This window comes from Parasteatoda tepidariorum, chromosome 7, assembly GCF_982258835.1.
Source record: "Parasteatoda tepidariorum strain Cologne lab strain chromosome 7, Ptep-v5.0, whole genome shotgun sequence".
Classification (NCBI taxonomy): Eukaryota; Metazoa; Arthropoda; class Arachnida; order Araneae; family Theridiidae; genus Parasteatoda; species Parasteatoda tepidariorum.
The window spans coordinates 98,424,165-98,447,362 of record NC_141761.1 but is presented as its reverse complement, the minus strand read 5'-3'; the positions used below and the strand labels follow the sequence as shown (position 1 = coordinate 98,447,362).

General features: G+C 33.6%; 1 protein-coding gene across 3 annotated transcripts in view; it reads right to left on the bottom strand.

Annotated features, from left to right (window-relative positions):
- Positions 1-23,198, bottom strand: part of LOC107450336 (SEC14-like protein 3) — a 50,732-nt gene that overhangs the window by 9,445 nt on the left and 18,089 nt on the right. For all 3 annotated transcript variants that reach the window (XM_016066104.5, XM_016066103.5, XM_087168341.1), the window contains exons 2-10: positions 23,119-23,182; positions 21,358-21,442; positions 19,736-19,811; positions 17,783-17,826; positions 13,092-13,151; positions 11,158-11,251; positions 7,612-7,706; positions 5,884-5,962; positions 2,091-2,171 (exon numbers count right to left, since the gene is read on the bottom strand). In XM_016066104.5, coding sequence (XP_015921590.1) covers positions 2,091-2,171; positions 5,884-5,962; positions 7,612-7,706; positions 11,158-11,251; positions 13,092-13,151; positions 17,783-17,826; positions 19,736-19,811; positions 21,358-21,408 — 580 coding nt within the window. In that variant the 5' untranslated portion in view covers positions 21,409-21,442; positions 23,119-23,182. The remainder of the gene's footprint in view (positions 1-2,090; positions 2,172-5,883; positions 5,963-7,611; positions 7,707-11,157; positions 11,252-13,091; positions 13,152-17,782; positions 17,827-19,735; positions 19,812-21,357; positions 21,443-23,118; positions 23,183-23,198) is intronic.

Sequence of the window (23,198 nt, the reverse complement as noted above, 5' to 3'; positions counted from 1 at the left end):
CGTCACCCAGTAGACGGTACAACCCTACAGACCAACCCTACTACCAGTACAACCCTACAGACTCAATAAAGACTCAGAAAAGTTATTACATGGAAAACAAATATTGCTGAATTGTAAAAACAAATTAATGGCAAGCACTTATATTAAAAAGGACATTGAATCAATATATATATATATTTTTTTTTTTTTTTTTTTATTTAAACGACTTAAAACTCCTCATGCACCACAAAGTATATCATGAGGCTTACAGTTGTAAGTAAAAAACAAAAGGAGAAAAATTTACAAATTTACATTAGAAACAAAATTCCGCAAGGCCGCAAGACTTTCAATACTTTTGACCAGTTCTGATAATTAATTATAATATATTAAGGTAACAAATCCAATTATAATGGGAGAGCACATCACTTGGATTGACATTATGGTATGATAATTTTGAGATTTATTGAGAGGACCTTGAAAGCGGGTACTTGCGATCATTAGTTGGGGAAAGGGATTACCTCTGAGAGTTAATCAGTGCTGTGCGGGTGTAACATGAGTATTGCAAGAGTGCATAGCATAAGTAAATATATAAGTAGGTTAAATAGGTAAAGGGGTTACATTAGTACATATGTCATTACAATGCACAATGGTTACTTTAATACATAGTTAAGTTACAATGTTTGTAATAGGATATTACTCGTTATTACAGAAATGAGCGAGTTATGCTCATTACTAAATGGGATAATTAAATCATAAGACAAGAGAATCAATACATCGGTTGATGAATGGAAGAGCGATTAAGTGATATACACATTTTAGTTGATATCTTGTTGACTATTGAAAAATTGGATAGTGAATGGTTAGCAGTGGCTGTTTTTCTTTTTTTTCATCCGTCGTTGAACAGCAGACCCAATTTTAGGTTTACGACTACTAATGTTCAACTCCGTAGCCTTGTAATTTTTAACCAATCCAGAAGACAAGGAAACTCCTGAATCAGTACCCCCAGAGATAATTATTTGTTATGGGGGCCTGGAGAGCTTTGCGACTCGACAGATTTAACTTGCATCAGCCACCATTTACTACACGGGGAGTCTTCAGCAGACGGGGATCGAATCCACGAACTGTTGGACATGGGCCCAGTGCCCTACCAACCAGGTTATCCCGGCCTTAGCAGTGGCTGTTTAATATGATTTCTGCTCTCGTCTCACCCTGATCACAGTGCTGGCATAAAATATTCTCAGTGGATCATGGGTTAGAATCCCTTTGCCACTTTACGAACCGAGGGATGTTTTCATTGTTTTCCTTCTTGTGGAACGCAAATATGAGTTTGTTCCATCAAAAAGTCCTTCTTGAATGGATATACGATTGGGAATAAAATTGCCTCTTGAATCCGTTGTTGAAATTTCAGGACATAAGCACAAGCATTTGTGGAGTTGGATATACACGCACTGAAACAGACTCTAACTCTTCCTTTTTATTGAAAGTCGACATTTATATTTGTCACTGAGAAACAATTACGTTTGACAAATGGGTTGGACTATCATTTAGTAGACTGTAATTGACGACATTCACCACACGCATGGCATAGAATTTATAAATAAAAATTTTATTTGTATACTTGAAAATGCTTAACAAACATTTTGTATAGTCACTTAGACAATGTGAATGTTGACATCTGCAACACGTCGGACTCTCATGTACTAACATGTGTAGAATTTATAAATAAAAATTAAATTTGTATACTTGTAAAAGATGTTTAGCAAATATATTGGGCAGTATCCCTAGAGGCAATGTGAATGGTGACATCTACCATACATCGGACTTTCGTGGTAAAATGTGTATAGTTTATAAATAAAATTTTTTTTTGTAGATTACGTGAAATATGTTTTCAACACATATGACTGTCACCTAGGAGATTCAAGTAAAATTCGGTAATCCGGAGTGTCACGGTGACTTGCGTGTAATTTGTCGATAACAATTGTGTTTATGTATTACTTGGGATCTACATTATTGCTACAGGATGAAATCTACATTAATTCTTAACAAAGAGTTAATTCTTAACAAAGAGAGAATTCTCTAGATTATTCTCAAGAATCTGAATAAAAGCTTACCGTTAATGATGTAAACTGATTTCATTCTTTCTGGATAGTTATCTTGATATAATTGAAAACCATTGATTAAAGTTTCTATGCCTAAAATAAAAAAAGGAAACATATTTAAAAATTTGAGCGAGTAAATGAATAAATTAAAGTATACAAATAAATAGTGTATATTACATTCATATTACAGGATATCCAGAATTACACTAACATTTATAATAAAAAAAAACGCTCAAGGATTTCTTTGAAAAATAGACAACAAAGTTATGCGATGGTTTGTGAATTTTTCCAAAAGTTCTTGTTACAATTAAAATTCTTTCAATATATTGAACGTGGTGGCTCAGGGGATAAAGCATTCGCCTCTCAATGAAGAAACCCAGGTTCGAATCTCAGCAGTGGCTGGTTGGTACGAATTCTACTCCCGGTTCTGATGTAAAAACATCCTGAGTGGTAGACGGATCAAAGGTTAGAATAGCATTGCCATCGGGCTAACCTTGGGAGGTTTTTGAGGTTTTCCTATCTTTGTAACGCAAATGCAGGTTAGTTCAATAAAAAAAGTCTTCCACTAAAGCTTGTTTATTCCAATGCTTGATCCAGGAGTTCTCTTGCCACCTGGGTTTGGCTCAAAATTACATGGCTACGAAGTTGAGCATTTACAGTCGTAAACTCGGACTTGGTCGGGTGTGCAACACCGTTTATAAAATTACAAATGATATAAAACATAAAACAGATGGAACTTAAAGTAGTAAACCCATAAATCAAAGAAACACTACTGAAATTCATTTTACAAGTTATAAAAATCTTCTAATAAGTGAGATTCAGATGATATTTTCAAAATTTCCTCCATTACATATTGTAATAGGAAAATCTAATTTTTATACAATACTATCTGGATACCACTTCTTTGCAGGGGGTGAATAAAATATTAAAATAGTAAATCAGCTTGAGTTCTGTAAGAAATATATTTATCAGCTCATATAATCGTATCAAAAATACATATTAGTATATTTGGTACCCATTACATACCCTATTACATTTGAGTTCTGTAAAAAATACATTTATCAGCTCATATAATCATATCAGAAATACATATTAGTATATTTTGTACCTATTATATACCCTTCTACATTTGAGTTTTGTAAAAAATAAATTTATTAGCTCATATAATCATATCAGAAATACATATTAGTATACTTGGTACCTATTACCCTCCTGCATTTAAATTCTGTACGAAATACATTTATTAGTGGCAACAAACTAATGCCGAAATTTTTAAAATAGAATTCCTATCAGGTCTTAATATGGACTTCCAATTTCTCTATCTGACCTTTAATATACTGTTTTAAATACTAATAACTAGTTACGGAAAACGGTTCTTTTTAATTTTTTTCTATGAAATTATAACTCACTTTTTTTGCTGTCCTTATTTGAACTACACCAGTTACCATTATTGAATAACAATTGAATACCATTATAGCAATCATATATAATTAAACGTTATCTGTATCAATTTTGCATTTTGGTACATAGCGTATTTATTTATTTCAATTAATTTACGAAAATAGTTAATTATCACCCTCAATAATAATATGGTGATTTTTTATGGTTCCCCAAACCGAATACGTATCTTTTTTCAATTAGCTTTGCTTTTTAGCACATAATTTGGCTCTAATGTGGAATCCGGATGCCCATTGGCTTGGCTATAATTTTTGTTCAGTTTTGCTGAAGTCCCATTTCTGATTACCATGCTATATTTTGCGGTCTTCGCTTTTAATAACGCCACCTAGGGGTTACCGCAACTTTTGTTTACCTTTATGTTCTTGGTTCTTGGTTTACTTACGTAGATATTCGTTTATTTGCAAATCGCAGAAAAATAAGAGGTGAAACTTATTGTAAACTATTACCCAAAGTTTATTATTTTTATTTTAATTAACTTATATTACCAACATTAAGTATCACTGGGATCAATTATAGTATGTATGGTTATATTTATAAGGCTCTTCAAAACCAATAATCTTTTCTCCAATAACTTTGCCGTTTCGTACATAGCTCATTTTTTATTTCAATTAATTCCAAAATACCAAAAATTACTTAATCATCATTGGCGTCAAAAATAATAATCTGACGTTTTATATTGTTTTTTTCTAAACGAATAAGTGCTATAATAAGAAAACGTTTTCAGTAGATTACTTTTTATTTTCATTTCAATTACCGTTGAATTTATTTTATTTTATAACCGTCGTTGAACAGTCTACCCAATTTTTGGGTTTACGACTACTAATATTCAACTAAGTGCTATTCCGAACCCAATCCAGAAGACAAGGTAACTTCTGGATCAAGTATTGCGAGAAATTTGTTTGCGTGGACGATTTTTGATGGAACTAACCCGCATTTGCGTTACAAGAAGAGGAAGACCACATAAACCTCCACGGTTAGCCTGACGACAAGGAGACTGTAACTCATGATCCGTCTACCACTGAGGATATTTCACGTCAGCACTGTGGTCGGTGCAAGCCGGTTGTGGAATTCGTATCGACCAGCCATCGCTGAGATTCGAACCCAGTTCACCTCATTGGAAGGCGAACACTCTATCCATTGAGCCATCACGGCTCGCCGTTGAACTTAGTACTTGTTCAACGTTTTTAGAACACATTTTAAAAGCATAATTTGATAACTTATTATACAATTATTAAGGTGATGCAGCCCGCCTATGCTACCCCGCTTAAATTGATAATTTAGTTTATCTTACATAACGAATAAAGATGAATAAAATATCAAAGAAAGTCCTATGAACTTCTTTTTTATGAAATATCAGTTATCAAATAACAGTAATGTTATCTTTAAAATATTTGAAAAATAGAATAATCTTTCATTTAATTTAAAATGATGTTTAACACTTAGCCCAAATTCCATTTTTCAAACGGCATTAACGAATGAACTATGGAAAATTTCAAACGAATTTTAGGTTTGAGGGCATAATTTGACCCTTGCAGCTGCTGTCCAAATTGCAGGAAGATAAAATCAACAGCTCTTGAATCATAAGAGAGGAAGACACGAAAGTGTGTGAGAGGGAGATTATAATTGCTTTTGTTGCATGTTTTTTTTAACTATTGTGGTGTAACTACCACTACGATTATTAAATATCTATTCACTAGTATATAAGGCATGCTAACTGGACTCAATCTTGGGGAACCTTTTGAAGGATTAAAGTTGGCATTGTCGATTTCTCTTCTCCCCAAATTGGTGGCCTGTGAACGTGATATAAAAACTCGCCTCTATCAAAAAGTAACTCCCACATCGATGGATGGTTCACATTGAATAGTTGATTTTCTATTTGTGACTACGTCATCGCTCTCCTTGCGCTGTTGCTTTTCAGTCTCATCTACCGACGACGGGATCCTCACATACTCAACTACTAATAGCAATACAGGAGCGCCCACACACACAACCGTGAACTTAATACAATTCCCATTACTAATGCTCAAAATCCAGTGAACTTAATACAGCTTTCCTGGTCTTTCACAAATACAGCAACTAGTGGTATCCGTGCATTAAATTCCATCCCTGATAAAATTTTAGTGGGGAGTATTGTGGCGTAACTACCACTACGATTATTAAGCATCGATTCACTATTATATAAGGCATGCTAACTCGACTTAATCTTGGGGAACCTTTTGAGAAATGAAGGTTGGCATTATCAATTTCTCCTGTCCTCACACTATCAAGGAAGGTACCTGATGAGTGACTTAAAAACCAGATTTCTAGATAATAAATAATTTTAAAAAAAAATTCGAAGATACTGGACCTTTTTTAAATGTGGCATTAAATAGATTCAGTTTATCCATATCTAATATAATACAGAACTTCGTTACAGATTTTCCCCGCTGTAAGGAAAGAAAACACAGTTTATTAAAATATTTTCCATTCAAAATTCTATTCACAATTTATTTAAAAGAAATATACAATAAATTATAATTATATTATTCTCTCAAAAGTAAGAACAGGTCTAGTTTTCACAAAATGTAGTTTAAAAATGAATGTAAAAATTCAAGTATGTATCAAATTAAAAATGTCTGACATCTGCGAAAAAGCATTGCAAAAAAACTAAAGAATAAAGTTGATATTGGGACAGTTCTTGGTTTCTTTTAATTTAACTGCTGCTAAAATTCAAGGAAACTTGCCAAAACATATTTCCATCTTATAATTACTTCTAATAGCGAGCGAATCCTTAATAGGGAGATCTGATAACTATCTAAATCTAAAATAGATCCTTAAATTATCTGAATGTGTTAATTGACTCCGGTTAGCTAAAAGTTAGGTCCTGTATATTAAAAAATGAAACAAAGTGTTTGATCATATGAAAATTTCGAAGAATATTTATAATTTGTATGTTAACAAATATATTTTATTTAAATGTATTGTGTGACAACAATTTAAAAAAATATATACGCAAACGAACTGTATACATATTTTGTAACAGAGTTACCAAGTTCCAGAAAATCACCTTATTGTTGTTGTTTCTAATCCTCAAAAGTTTGACGAAGTCAGACCAGATCCAAAAGACCAACTCAAAGAAAGTGATGACAAGTTGAGGATTTAATTAAATTTCCGCCTTGGTGGGGCCCAAACATTCTAGAATGTGTTTGGCAAAAGCTCCATATGATTGTGTCATTTGTGCAAATGACGAAGATTTCTTCACCGTCTTTGAAAGAGAGGCCACTAGCTAGCCGTGGGAGCGTAGTTTGAGCATTTTGTGAAGATGGGGAAGATTTTCACACAATCTTTGAAAGAGAGGCTCTTAAAGTGACCACTAGCTAGCCGTGGGAGCACAGTCTGAGCATTTTGCGCGAATGGGGAAGATTTTCACACAATATTTGAAGGAGTTTCACTTAAAGTAGTCACTAGCTAGCCGTTAGAGAGCAATTTAAGCATTTTGTGCTGATAGCGAAGATTTCTCCCATCCTTGAAAGAATGGCTTTTTTTGTAGCCAATAGCTATCCGTGAGAGTGCAGTCTGATAGCTTCGATCACAAACAACGTTTAAAGTCCAACCTGGCTCTCTACCCAAATACCGGTGATTAACAAGGCGGGACACCAAATACTCAAGTATATTGAGTATCGAGTACTTTGTAATAAAATGCTTATGGATTTTAAAAAGTGCGTGTCAGATAGTGCTATTTAAATCTTTTCTTATAATGGTCTTGCATTATTTCAATCATTGGAACAAATGTATTTTGTAAGTTTATGACATAAAACGTGATTTTTTTAAAAATTTCTTTAACTCTAATCTTGCATTGATACATTTAAATTAATATTTACTAAGTAATAATATTAATATTCTCCCGAGAATTTTGTTGGAAATTTATTAGTGTATAAGTCAAGCCAGAATCTAACTTTTGGAAAATTTAAAAAGTCAGAGACAAACATTTCAACTATCTACTCAAGAGTGCTAGTGCTCTTGACAGACCTGATAATCTGCAAAAGTTAGCATGCATATTTCATCAAAATTAATACCATGTAAAAATATAACGTACCCTTATGCTCTCTTTAGTCATTAATCTAAAATTTTCTTCCAAATTGAATGCAACAAACTGAACAAGCTGTTTGAAAGTAAACAAGGAAAGCAGCCCTATAAAAAAGTTCTGTAAATAAATTGACAAAAAATAAACATTTGTTTCATATCATTGGATTCTTTAAATTGTGTGCCTGAAACTCGAGAAGAAGTGAAGTGATTATGCCTAACCATGAGGATTTAAAATAGATTTAATTGGATACCTGTAAGAGACGTCACGCATATAATTTGCACCTGATTAGCCTCAGAATAAGTTACACCTGATTGGCTTTACAAATGCCACGATTTAGCTACTATGACGTCACTTGTATGCATCGACAATCTTTTTAAATAACAAGTTAAGGCAAATTTGATGTAGGACAGTGTTTCAATTATTTGTTTCAAAGCAGCAATTTGATTTCAAATTTGACATACTTTATCCCATCGTTGGTTACCCCTCTAGATTGATTATTTTGTACCAGTGCTCAGTTCGGGAATAAGTGCAATAAATATGCTTCATGCCTGAAATGCATTATCCTTTGGTTCGGATAGTTATTTTATTTCTACATTCTGTTTCAGATGACAACAGATCAGAAAGTCTACACCAATAAATATTCTTTTAAAAATCTGAATGAGACATAGAGCCTTTCTTTATTAAGTTTGTTTTACTTAAAACTTATTAATAATTTGAACTAAATAAAAGCGTGTAAAATAGAAAATATATTTTGACAACAAACTTAAAAGCAACTTTCAAGTAATATTTCGTGTCAGACTCTCATAGTATAACTTTTTGTCCGTCCTAAAGCCCAGGTCATTTTTTAAAGTAAGGTAGTATATACACCGAAGAGCCATTACATTATGACCATACTCCATCAATAACAATGGGCTCGCCCAGGTTTTTATGGTTTCTCGTCCAGGAACAATGTCTTCATGGGGCACATTAGGACCCATAATCCTCATAGAACAATCCCTGACGTCTGTAAGCTACTTGAACATAGTTGCAGACCAGGTTCACCCATTAATGGCAACAGTTTTTGCTGCGAGGGATGGTGTTTACCAGCAGGATAATGCACCATGTCATAAGGGTCGAATCGTCGAGGAACATTCCAGTGACTTTCAAGCCATGTCTTGGCCCCCTAATTCACCTGACCTTAATCCAATAGAGCATTTGTGGTCCTACTTGGAAAACGAAATTCGTCCTGCCACTCTACCCCCTCGCAATGTGAGGGAATTGCAGGACCAATTGGTGAGCGCTTGGTACCAGATACCTCTGATTACCTATCAGCACTTTGTGGAATCAATGCCACGGCGGGTGCTAGCAGTTTTAAGGGCTAAAGGTGGTCCTACATATTATTAGCAGGGTGGTCATAATGTAGTGGCTCTTCGGTGGTGTATATTTTTTTTAAAAATTTTTTCGAGTGTAATGCACTTAAACGATGAACTTTCTATTCTCCTTGGCGAAAGAGCTATGAAAAAAACATTCCTAAATGAGTATTTAGACCAGCCTATTAGAATTTTGGACAAGAAATAAGGGCAAATCATAATTTATCATTTCATTCTATCTGTGTATAAACTTTAAAGTTATTGACACGATGTTAGTTGTGAGACTTCTCGTGAACAATCATTAAACATTTAAAATCCATTAGCTTATTTCTGGTTTTACTTACGCTTATTATCTGACAATCGAATCAAGGGTTAGCTGAACTTTCAACTTTCTAAGAAATCGTTATAGAGTCGTAATAGTACAACAAAATGGATTTCAGATGCTTGATTAGAGCTAGCAATAACATTTTAATACCGCAAAATTCATTGTTTACTCTGTTGACGAATTTATCTCAAACTTCTGAAATTTAGCAATCATCCGCCTCATTAAATTACTCAAATTCATTAAACTGATGCACTTTTAGCCTTTCAGCAACTTAATGCTTGCTAAGGATTCAATAACATGTTGTTTTAAAACTAGGCAGCAGTTTAAATTTTATTTTCTTATGCAAACTGTTGCACTTTCTGTAGTTTCCAACAGAGAAATTCACTCAGTAAATCGTTGTTCTTAGAGTAACTGCTTCAATTTCTGTTGCTTAAAGCAAAACAATTCATCAAGTAAATGGTGGTGCTATGGGAAACTGCCCCACGATCTGTTTTTGCCAACAGAGAAATTCACCCAGTAAACCGTTTTACTTCGGGAAACTGTCCCATTTTCTGTTGCTTGAAGCAAAGAAATTCATCCAGTAAATTGTGGTACTTTTGGAAACTGCCCCACGTTCTGGTTTTGCCAGCGGAGAAATTCATTTAGTAAACCGTTGTACTTCGGGAGACTGCCTCACTTTCTGTTGCTTATAGCAAAGAAATTCATAAAGTAAATCGTGGTACTTTGGGAAACTGTTTCACTTTCTGTTGTTTCCAGTCTGAAAACTCATTAGTAGAGACCATTAATTTCAGCTTCCGTTTTTTTACAGAGAAAAAAAAAGTTTTTACATTAAAATAACTGTCTTCATCTCTGCAGTTTCAAATTTGAAAAAAAAAATCACACAGAGAACCGTTCTGCAAACACCCAAGTCCTGCATAATCTCAATCTGTGCAACTTTTAAATATAGTACAAGGAATCATGCATAATTATTAACAGTAATTCTTATGTTTCAAGACTCTACTTTTCAGAGTACTAATTTATAATATATTTTTCTACTTTTTAGAAATATTTTGTTCTGAACTAGTCATCTCGGAAACTCACTATCTATAAATTTGTTTAGCGTCTCTTCAACTTTGAGATATCGAGAGTATACTTTATTAAAATGGTATAAATTTGAATCAAAAAGGTAAAATAAATCTTTCTTACTTCATACAAAAATAAAAATAGGAAGATGAAAGAGATGGTTTTACTGATGAAATGTCTTCGCTGGAGACCAACTGGAACTGGAACTGTTAGCTGGAGATATTGACAAACGGCATTTTACTTTAAAAAGCATGTTTGATTTAAATATTAGAAAGGTAACAATTTACTCCTCACAGAAAAGCATCTTGGAATTTAAAAACAAAACCTGCACGCTGGTTTTTCTATTATCTTGGTTCCCGGATGTATTCCTCTGATGGAAATAGCAGAAAGGGAAACAATGTCCCTGATGAATTTCACTCTCGAAAACAATGGAAAGTGAAACAATGTCTCTGAGGATTTTTCTCTACTGGAAACAATAGAAAGTGAGACAATGTCCCTGATGAATTTCGCTCTCGGAAACAATAGAAAGTGAAACAATGTCTCTGATGAATTTCTCTACTGGAAACAATAGAAAGTGAAACAATGTCTCTGTTAAATTTCTCTACTGGAAACAATAAAAAGCGAAAAAGTACCCCTAATGGTAGAAATTAAACAACGCACCGTGTTTCTGAATTATTTAATTAAAATGATTATAATGCTGTGAGATGAGGTTAATGACCAACTGCCAGGTTCTACATAAATGGGATTAAAAAGTGGACAGTTTAATTCTTAGAGAGATCAGAGAGGTATCGATACAAAAGTTATAAATTGGAAACTCACCTCTAGGATCCGTTCTCCCTAAATCTAAATACAGAACTACAGAGCCTTCTTTATCAAAACAAACGAAACTTAAAGGTAAATACTCCTTGATATACTGAAAGAGTACAAAGAATTAATGCATGATAGATCTCGGACATACTCTCAAATGTGATCAATTGTCCAAAGTAAATAAACAATAATTAATGTCTTAGTTGTTTTATTACCTTTCATTTTTTTCATTTTTTTTTTGGAGGAAGAAAGCCGATTTTGGCATGAATACCTTTTTGAAGTATATCCATGCAATGTGTATTTTTTCATTATACATTGCATTGAAAATATTTTATTTTTAATAACCATCGATTAACTGCTGACCCAATTTTGGGTTTACTAAAAGTTCCACTAAAGTTCAACTCCGTAGCCTTGTAATTTCTAACCCAATCCAGAAGACAAGAGAATTCCTGGATCAATTATTGGGAGAAATTTGCCTTCGTGGAGGACTTTTTGATGGAATTTAACTACATTTTCGGTTTATGGAGAGTAAGACCCTCAACGGTTTGCCTGACGGCAAGGTGACTCTAACCCATAATCCGTCTACCACTGAGAATACTTTACGTCAGCACTGTGATTTGTGCAAGCCGGATGCGGAATTTGTATCTACTAGCCATCGCTGGGATTCGAATCTGGTTCACCTCGTCGGAAGGCGAACGCTCTATCTCCTGAGCCATCACGGCTCTGCATGGCCAATAAAACATAACTGCCACCAAAATATTCATTCATTGCCGAAAAAGAAAGTAACAGGTAATAAAACGGCTAAGCCACCAGTTATTGACAGCCTGTTTATTGACGAGGTCACTTTTGGTGGTGTACTTACAATAAGTAAAATAATTATAATGATATTTTTAGTACTAAAGTAATTTAGCAAGTGAGAAAGATTGTTTGAAGAGATAGTGATGAGGACAAAGCACATAATTTGAAAATCGGCTGAGCGATGACTTGTCTATCGCAGCTAAAATGAACACCAACTTTAACCAGATAAATGGTAAGGCGTTCGCAATACGAAATTAAGCATGTGAATTATATTACTGTCTCTTAGTTTAGTATCCTCAGTTCATATTTTCAGTTCATTTAGTGAACTATCATTTAGTGTGAAACACAACATATTATACTTTGTTATCAAGCATATCAGATGCTGAACGTGTCCAATCCACTTCAATCTCTTCATGTTAATATTGCAGCACCACTACAATTTTTAAATTTCATTCTCTAGTATAGACAGGCGATTCAATCTTAAGGTACCTTTAGATAGAAGAAGATTGGCATAGTCGAAAATTTCATTCCTCACATTGGTGACCCTTACGTAATATGAACACGCCTACGTCATAAGTAACTCCCATTTCTACAAGAACACGTCTTCTTCGAAGGATGGTACGCATTGAAATGTTGACTTGCTATTTGTGACTGCGCCATCATTCCCTTCGAGCTGTTGCTTCTCAGTCTCATTTTACACACAACGGGCTCTTGCACACACTCGACTGCAAATAGCAACACAGGAGAGACCCACACACTCAAACGTGAACTTAATACAGCTCTCACCACAAGCACTCAAAATCAGGTGAACTTAACACAGCTCTCTCGGTCTTTTTTAATCCTAATTTAATTCCTAATAAAATTCTGGTGGGAGAGTATCGCTGCACCACCACAATTACTAAATATCAATTCTCTAGTATAAAAGACATGCTAACTCAATTCAGTCTTAAGGTACCTATAGATAGAAAAAGATTGTCATAGTCGAAAATTTCTTTCCCCGCACTATCATTGACAATATCTTCACATTTCTCCATAAATTCCAATAATTAGTGCTTTTATACTTAAAACACGAAATTCATTTTTTTTTAAATTTTTTATAAATTAATCATCAGAATCAATACATATTAATGTAATTTTTCAATACTTACCTCAGGTGGATAATAATCCTTAAAATTTTCTCCTAGATAAGTTTTTCTGTCGGATAAATGCTTGAAAAAAATAATGAGAATGAGAATGGAAGATAAAATTCTAATGTACAATAATTCAAATTTTTATGTAATTTTAAATGTTGCCATGTAATCACAGCATTAATATACAGGTGTCCGAAAAGTATAGAAATGTTCACTTATCTCGAAAAATATTCATCCGATCAAAAATCTAAAAATACAAGTGTAATTTTCTTTCAAAAAATCTATTCTTTAACTTAGTCCCACTTCCTAAAAATTGCCTCAGCCTCTAAGTGACACGATACGTAAATTTTTTCTCCATCAGGATATGTATTTATCGATGCATCGTCGTTTTAATCGGTATGTTCTAGAATGAAATGGTTCATAGTATTGATTCATTTTCTGACTCAAACTAACCTTTTTAGATTTGAACCAACCTGAATAAATGGTCAGTTTAAGGTATTTTTGTCTCAAAATACTTTTCTTTTAAAAATTCTTCCCCCCCCCCCCCGGTTCACCAACAGGGTGTGAGGCCTAGCTTAGGATTACTGAATGCATCTTTTGTCAACATTTGGGTACACCCCTGTACACTTATATTTTCCATCTCGAGCTATCTGATCGTTGAAATACTTTTCGGACACCCTGTAATTTGCAGAATTCTTATCCAAAACTACATAGCATTTACTTATAAACTAATTAGGTTATGTTTATCAAGTTACTTTTAATAAGAAATTTGAAATAAGTTGCAAAATGCGATGTTTAGAAACTTTGTATAGAAGGGGTAGGAAACTGCCTATTAAGGAGTGAAAATTAATATTTAAGTAGGACAAGAACAAATGTTTCCAAACTATGATAACTCACTTTTAAGACTAGGAAGTTCGATTGAGTTATTAAAAGCATTAAAAACCAGTTTTACTGTATATTGAGGCAGTAATGCATTCGTCTTTCGACTAGAATTGTTTTTAAGATTCATCCTGAAAGATATTAATTTAAAATAATTTTAAACTTTATTTTGCTCTTTTTTTTCCATTTCTTGGGTAAATTCCACGAACAAAATAGCCTAATAATAATAATAGATTGAAAATGATTATATTTTTTATCATAACTACTTATAAATTTGTGACACAATCATAACTTTTTTACTTAATTTTGTAAAAAGACGGAAATTACAAAACATCTTGTAAAACAAAGCAGCAGTCATATGTCGGCTAAAAGGTTCATGGAATTCATGATTAAAGGCAAGATGGGGAAATTTTGCCAGCTTTGCGAACAATTTCCTTACTTTGCACACAAGTTGCAACCTGTTGATCTAAATCTAGGTGGGCTTCTAGACACTGAAAATTGCATTGTCTTTCAACAAGGGACCCACAGTGAGCTAAAGGCTAGTCAAGGTTCAAATAGTAAATAACCAAAGTCAAGCATCACTGGCTGTGGTTAGTCAGCGGGTGAATGACCAGTCTGATCAGCCTGCACGGTCTTGGTCATCAATGACATATTTTATCGCACGCGGGACGCCGAGCTACCAAAGCAGGGAAGATATCTCCTCGGAGGAGGATCAGAATTGCGATGGCATGTCTTTTGATCATCCGCAGAGAAGTTTCCCAGACCGTCATCAATAGCTCACTACGAGCCGTGAAGGCTCAGGGGATTTAGCGCTCGCCTTTCGGTGAGGTGAACCGGGTTCCAATCCTTGCGATGGCTGGTTGATACTAATTCCGCATCCGGCTTCCACCGATCACGATGCTGACGTAAAATATCCTCAATGGTAGACGGATCATGGGTTAGTCACCTTGCCGTCAGGCAAACCGTTAAGGGTTTTTCTCTCCATGTAACGCAAATGCGGATTGAAAAGTCCTCCACGAAGACTAATTTCTCCTAATACTTAATCCCACAATTTCCTCGTCGTCTGAATTGGGCTCAAAATTACAAGGATACGTAGTTGAATATTAATAATCGTAAACCCTAAATTAGGTCGGCTGTTCAACGACGATTATAAAAATAAAATATATAAAATAGCTCTCTACGAGCCGGAGTGGATCAGGGGATTGAGCGCTCCCCCAGTGTTTCTGGTTAGTACAAATGATGTTTCCAGCTCGCACAAAAGACAGCGGTAGCATGAAATGTTCTTATGGGTAGACGGTTCATGGGTTAGGATCCCCTCTCTGTCGAGCTAACCATGGGAGGTTGTCGTTGTTTTCTTCTGCATGTAACATAAATGCGGGTTAGTTCCTAAAGTCCGCCACGAAGGCTAGCTTGTCCCATGGTTGATTCAAAAGTTCCCTTGTCTTCTGGATTGGGTCAAAAATAAGAAGGCTGCGAAAATAAACCTTGGTAGTCTTTAACTTAGAATTGGGCCGGCTGTTCAACGCTGGTTATAAAATGAAGTAAAATAGCTCATCATACAGCTCCAGAGCGACTTAAATAAAAGTACTGCTATTACTTTTAACATGGAGCCCAATTAAAATATGATTGGTTTAGCTAACTGGAAGAGTATCAAAATTTTAATTCCCAATTATAACTTAGTCTGTCAATATCCCTATTAACTCGACTTCAAGCGATCTGGAAATGGAAATTTGGATTTTCATTATGTTCCCATAGAGATTTGAAGGTTTTAGTTGGACGAACAGTGATCAAACCTTCGACCGCAGGATTTAATGGTTAAAAATACTAAAGCAAGTTAATAAGAACGTTGTAAAAAAGTAGTAAAGGAGAGACAACTCAAAAACCATAAATGGTGATTTGTTTCTATTTCATCATTTAGCATTCCTTTTTTCTTTACGAATGTCAAAAGATTCATTTCAAATAACGAATGCGACATACCTGGCATCCTGCCGATAAAACAGTTTTAATCATAACAAAAATAAATTACTAACATGTGCAACTAAAGGAAACATAACGTCGATCTATCTTTGCTACGATCAGATGCTATTTTTTGCATATCACCCATGCGTGCAATTTTTCAATATCTTTTATTATCAAGATCATGACATTGACATTTTAATGGAAAGTTTAAATTGCTGGTTTTCGAAATGAATTCTTTTTTTCTTATTTTTAAGTTGTTTTATTTAAAGTTGTTATAGAGGTTATACTAGATTTCTTTTTCAATATCCACCTGGTTCATCAATTTAGGCGTATTAGGGTAGATTTGTAGGCCACTTATAAATTTTTTAGACACCATATTAGGTGCTCCCACAGTAAGGACAGATGATGATAAGTGCAGAGAATGAAAGAACATTTATGCCTTGACCGGGATTAGAACCTAGAGCCTTTGACACAGAAAGCATGTAACCCTACGGCAACCTTGTGTCTGAATTTTCTTTTTATTATCAAGAAAATGTTTATTCTAAAAACCATTTTTCATTAATGCAAAAATATTGCAGTTTCAAACCTTTCATCCTAAAAGGATTTAAAAATTATTTTTTAGAGCTTTTTCAAAAAGTATTGTCACTTAAGGCCTGGTTTCTTAGGACAGGACGCCGTCAGCTGGAAATCAGCGCTAACCTCTGATTGGTCCGTTTATAAGTTTGATAGTATACGTCATCGAACGCTCATCTTGAACTACAATTGCCGTCCAACTCAACTGCAGTTGGATTACAACGTGACGTTAACCACAGAAGCAATGGCGGACAACATCCAACAGCACATTGAAATCAGCCAAGATTTTGATTTTGACATTAAGCATAGCTTCTTCATTAAACATAGCACTCTTCATTTAGCTCAGCTGTAATGTGTTTTTTCTTGGACAAAGTCATTATTTGTTCTCTGAAACACTGGTCGACAAAAACAAAATCAATACAAATTCAAAATAAATATTTGTTTACGTTATTAACGCATGCGCAATGAGAGATAATGTCTGCGTTGGACCGACTGCTCACGCTGAGCTAACAAAAAAGTATTTTTTTGGCGTCAGCTCTACGTCAACTTTCCGGTGATGGCCAGATAAGGCGCTTGTCCTAAGAAACCAGGCTTTGAGCTAACAAACCAGTCTTTTGTTGGCGTAAGCGGGACGTTGACGTCCCGCTAACGCCCAGATAAGGCGCTTGTCCTAAGAAACCAGACCTTTAGGTACAATGGCCACTTAGGTACAATGGTCACTTAGGTCCATAATTACGATTTAGCTGACGTCACTAGCAAATGGGATCAAATTGCATTGCCCATTAAAATTTCGAGGCAAAGTGGATTTTAGCTCAGCATACAAGACTTTGCGGAAGGAAACCTTATAATTACCTAGATTTAAGATTATTTTCACCTTGAGACTAGCTCCATTAAAAGATTTTTTCACGCTTGAAAACCCCGATTCAACCTCGATTTAAGGTTTTTATATAGGAGGTCGTCTTCCAAGGTTTTGGATCAGGGTAATGTGCGTAGAATATTGCAACTTGTCACCGATCTTGTTTCAAGATTAGAAAATTTAAACGTAAACAGTCTAACAAACCTTTTTAGGTTTACATTAAAAAGTTTTTGCTGAGTCAAGATAAACCATATTTTGCTATCTGGATCAGATGTAAGGCCAGTTCCCTGATCCCTACACAGTCCGGTGGTCAGCTGTACTAGATAGATAGAATAAATATTAACATCATAACTCTATAATGTTTTTCACATCAAAAAACTACAGTTTGATTAAAACTTTGTATCAATAATTAATATAATAGTTATTTAATTAAAAATAATACCTTTCTTAGAAGAGCTTCAGCATGTTTTAAGTTAAAATCTCTCGCTGTAAATAAAGTTATGAGAAAATGAATACACATTTATGGAATCAATACACTTATGCATGCAAAGTATATAACTTAGAAAAGATTAAAATTTAAAAAAAAAACTCTTTAAAGAGTTTAAGGTTAGGTAAGCTCGGCACAACTGCATTATTCTTGTAGTTTACTACGTTTACAATTACTTTGTTACAAATGTAGTTAACTGCAACTACTTTTTTTAAACGTTAACTACAAACTACTTGTATTTTGGAATTGTAGGGACTACTTCGTTACTTTATGAAACCGAGCTTTACACCTGCATAATTTTCACTGCTGGAGAAATTAATTTACATATTATATGTTCAAAATGGTTTTGAATGAAAAATTGGTTACATTAAACATAAGGAATTATTCGGAAATATTTATTCATGTTTACACGAGCCATTTTGTTATTGTAAAATATTGTTTTAAAATTTATTCATTTGGTGTTCAACTTTTTATGTCCTTCTTGACAGCGAATATTTAATTTAAGATATGCTAGAAAATTATCAAATACTTGCAATTTCGTTAAGGGTTTAATGCTCCTCTTAGAAATTAAGTAAATCGAAAATATATTTCCTTCCTTTGAAAGAACCTGTTTTACGAGTGTACATTCAAACAATCGCATGTGAAAGAGTGACCAAAGGGATAAATTATCTATTCTTCATAATGACTAGATTAAATATCAGTCATAAGTGACTATACAATTTTTGTTAACTCACAGTCACAAGGGTTTTTAAATTTGCGTCCTTTGACCCGCGGAGATTAGTACCGATCGAATTCGAAAAATTGGTTGTGTTAGAACCTGTTCGTATAAAGTAGATGCCAGGAATAGCTATAAACTACTATTTTTTTGTATCACTCTACTAGCTAAACTACTTGTTTAAAAAAGCAGCATATTACACTACAAACTACGAAAAAAAGTAGCAACTACAGTTGTTTCACTACTTGTAGTGCGCTCCGCGTTCCTAGTTGCTTCGTTTGCCAACTTCCCTAATTGCTTCTCATTCAACCCTTATTTCTTCTGGATCGTAAATATTTCCCCAAAAAACATTTTGGTCTGCGGCTTGTAGAGCTATTCGTATGGTATTTCTTCTTACAAGTTAAACAGTTAATAATTCTCGAACAAATTATTAAATGTAAATTTTTTTTAATTTCATCTTAATTCTCGTTCACTTTTTCACACAAAATCTTAATTTAATTAATCACAGCAAAACAAAATGTAAATTTAAGTTAGACACACAAAACAGCAACTGCAGTGTCCCTTACGATTTTTCAAATATAGAGGGAAGATATGTTATTAACAATTAGGATCTAAAGCAAGACATAATATCTAAGTTAGAACCTTTTCCAACAACACGTGTTCGGTCAGGGACGACTTAATTAAGAAGTATATAAAACAACTGGAGTTGTAAGACTATTTGCTTCTAAACGTGTTGTAGTTGTTACAAATGCAACTCACCAATATCAGAAAGCCTGCTTGAAATTGTTTTTCAGTGGCGCCATCTGTGGCTAAAAATACGATTTTGCTACACACATGCTTCACAACCAGGTTCACTTAGCATAAATTAGATAAATTGCTTCTTTTTCATTTTAATTGTCTATCATTAGTTTATTTATAGAATACCTAGTTATTTCATTTTAGATAAATTTTTATTTTGCACTTTAACTGTCTCTTATTAGTTAATTTATAGAATACCTAGTTATTTCATAAAATAACTAGTTAAAGTGTCAAATTAATAACATATTACACACTTTAACGGACACGATCAGTTATTTAATGGAATAACTAGGTATTCTATGAAATAACTGCATTTATACTTTAACGGTAACATATATATGAATTTCTTTTTTCACTATATTGTTAAAATATGATGATAAATAAAATTTGTTTACCTTTCAAAAAGCGGTAGTATAAGGATTTATCTTCGACTAAATCCGGTGTAAGCTCGTGATCTATTACGCTCTTGAGCTGAAAAATAAAACGTTTATTATAGTAAATTCAATGGTTTAAAGGGGCATTTCTTAAACACAGCCCTCAATACGCACTTTTCAAACTGTTTCAAAAATAAAAACAAGCATTTTTACAAATTTATATTTAAGCGAAGTAAACTGTGTAGGAAATTTGACAAGTAATTAATGATGTGAGAGAACATCAATGCCTGTCTAGTGAAACACAATTCTTTTAAAAATTCCTTCAAGTACACCCGCCTTTTACAATAGTGATTCACCGGGTCTTGTAATTTTCTTTCTTCATATAAATTTTAATAGTGACCCCCAATGTGTGTACTTTTGAAATTTGTTTTTTAACAAATATATATTAATCTATATAGATTAGTATTGGTCTGTACAGAATAGATTATATCAGTCTGGCAATTACAGCAGCAATGCAATACAGCTTGATTCATCGTGACCACATTTAGTACCTATTTTTAGCAGCCTTGATGGAAATAAATTAAAAGAGTGCGCAAATAAATACATCGAAATCTAACACACCGTGCTCAATTAAAATCTAACGAATAATTACTGAGGAAGGCGGGTGACGAAACACGATAAACTGTTTGATTGCCTGAGGAAGGGAGATGAGTTAATGTTAGTAATGTCAATGTTAGAAATAGCTTCAATTTTCATGAGTGGCGCAGAAGATAGAGCGTCCGCCTTCCTATGATTTGAACCGGTTTCGAATCCCAGCGATGGCTGGTCGATACGAATTCCGCATCCAGCTTGCACCGACCACAGTGCTGACGTAAAATATTCGTAGCGGTAGACGGATCAGAGGTCAGATTCCCCTTGCCTTCAGACTAACCATGAGAAGTTTTGCGGTTTTCTTCCCCATGTAACGCAAATGCGGGTTAGTTCCATCAAAAAAGTACTCCACGAAAGCAAAATTGTTTCCGATACTTGATCCAGGAGTTCTCTTGTCTTCTGGATTGGGTTCAAAATTGCAAGGTTACGAAGTTGAATTTCAGTAGTTGTAAACCCAAAATCTGGTCAGCTGTTCAACGACTGTTATAAATTATAAATAAATTTTCATCGGACAATCAAATTGGTTTTCATGTGTCCTTTCTACCTGCGGAAATTTCGATAGCGTTTTTGTATCTTCCTGGCTTCCAAATATTGTTTTGCTACTCTTAAAATGCATTCAATTTTTACTTCATTTTTGGCTAGAATTATTATTCTTGAAGTTAATTAACTAGTACTGTATATGAAAAGCACTTTTGTTTTTACAATGCTTACAAATATTCAATGTTTGAAAGTAAATGAATAAATTTATGAATAATCTTAAAAAAACATTAAAATTCTTCTTTTTCAATGATGCGCCAGTCCAGGATGGGCCATGGCCTTCCTCAGAGGTAAATTCCATGCTGGCATCTTCTTGGATGGACTAGTCCAGTTTATAACTTTGAGAATTTAATGAGCTCATTTTAAGAATTTAATTTGAGAAACTACCCGAATTTATTATTATACTTTGCATTTCGTACTGTGTCAGAAGTATTTATAAGAAAAGTGTCAAATACCTCTCTAATTTTACTCTTCTCTTCTTCCGTAATATGTTCTACTTTTAACATTTTGTCACTTTCTATTCGGGGAAGAAATTTAATTCTGAAAAAAATAAAATACGTTGATATTAATTATTTCAATTAATTATGCCATTAATTTGCATCAATTGGTAGCGAAAGAAACGCTGAAAAACTATTAGAAATATACAGAAACAATTACATTTTTCAAACCAACTAACAAGAGAAAAAAAATTATATTATGAAATCTGAAACAAAAAACATACGATGCATCAGTTTTCAATAATTTGGATAAAAGTTTATTTTTTTGTTTTTTGTTAGATAAATTCTTTAGGTTTATGTTAGATAAACAAAAAACGTATAGGGTTTCAGGTTTAGGTTAGATTAACAGAAAATGTATAGGTTTTCAGATTTAATTTAGATAAACAAAAATGTATAAGGTTTAGGGTTTAGGATACATAAACAAAAAACGTACAAGGTTTCAGGTTTCGGTTAGATAAACAAAAAACGTACAAGGTTTCAGGTTTAGATTAGATAAATAAAACACGTATATGGTTTCAGGTTTAGGTTAGATAAACAAAGAGCGTATAGAGTTTCAGGTTTTAGTTAGGTAAACAAGGAACGTAGAGGGTTTCAGGTTTAGGTTAGGTAAACAAGGAACGTATAAGGTTCAGGTTTAGATCAGATAAACAAAAAAAAAAAAACGTATTGAGTGCATAATTTTTTTTAATTATTGGGATTACAAAAATTATGACATTATATATTTTTCGCTTTAGTTCAGTAAAATAAAAAAAAAACTCTTCTTTGAATCACTTGAAAAATGTTTTAACATTTTTGTTTTATTTTGTCATTTTCTTCTTCTTAGCTTTGTCTCTTTTGTCTAGTTTATGACAGAAAGTGGTCAAAATTTTTATTGGAATTAAAATGCAAATTTTAACTCGCTCCATTAAAAAAGCAATAACGACTTGAATAGGGTTGGATTAGCAAAGATTAGGATTAACAAAGTGGATTGTGTTAACAAAGTTGTAATTGTTTCACATTCATCAATGTATCATCATTGTTCAACATTCATCATTGTATCATCATTGTTCCACATTCATCATCTCCCCATTCATTCAAACACACTAAGCTAGATAGAAAGAGGTCAAAATTACTGATCGGCAATAAATTCTGTTTTGTGATAACATGACGATATCAATTCTTCTCCTAATGGTCAGAAATGAATTGAAATTTGAATTATCCCCAAGCCTGGAGCTTCAATAGATATTTGAGCTCTCTAGCTAGTAGAAAAATAGTCGAAATATTAATTGAAGGATTTCACACTCACGGACACGAAAGCAAGGTTGTAAACACGTCGTCAGAAATTTGGTTGTTATGTTGGTATATGCTTTAGGTTATTAGATTAATTGTAACATATTTTAAAACATGCAAACAGTTATTTTTCGCTTTGTGAAAATTCTGCTTAGGTAAGTTGAAAAAGGAGCAAATTTCACAAAAATAATTGCGTTTATCGAATTGTAATTTTTATTTGCTGCAGCATATGCTTCCTGAGACGATTCAGCATGACTGCGCTATTTCTACTTATAATCATTCGAAATTTTGACTTGCATAATAAAGTTGAGTTGATTGAGAAAAATAGTCGCGTTATAAGCAAATTTTTCAAACATTAATAAAAGATAACAGAATGGTAATGACAAAGCAAGTGAAAATATTAATATTTAATTTTAAAGAACTTATAAACAGAAATCTTTGACTACTTACTAATGCGTTTTCACCTTCAATCTCAATTTTACAGTTTTTGGAAGACAAATTTCCTCTCAGAAATCTGAAATAAATAAAGA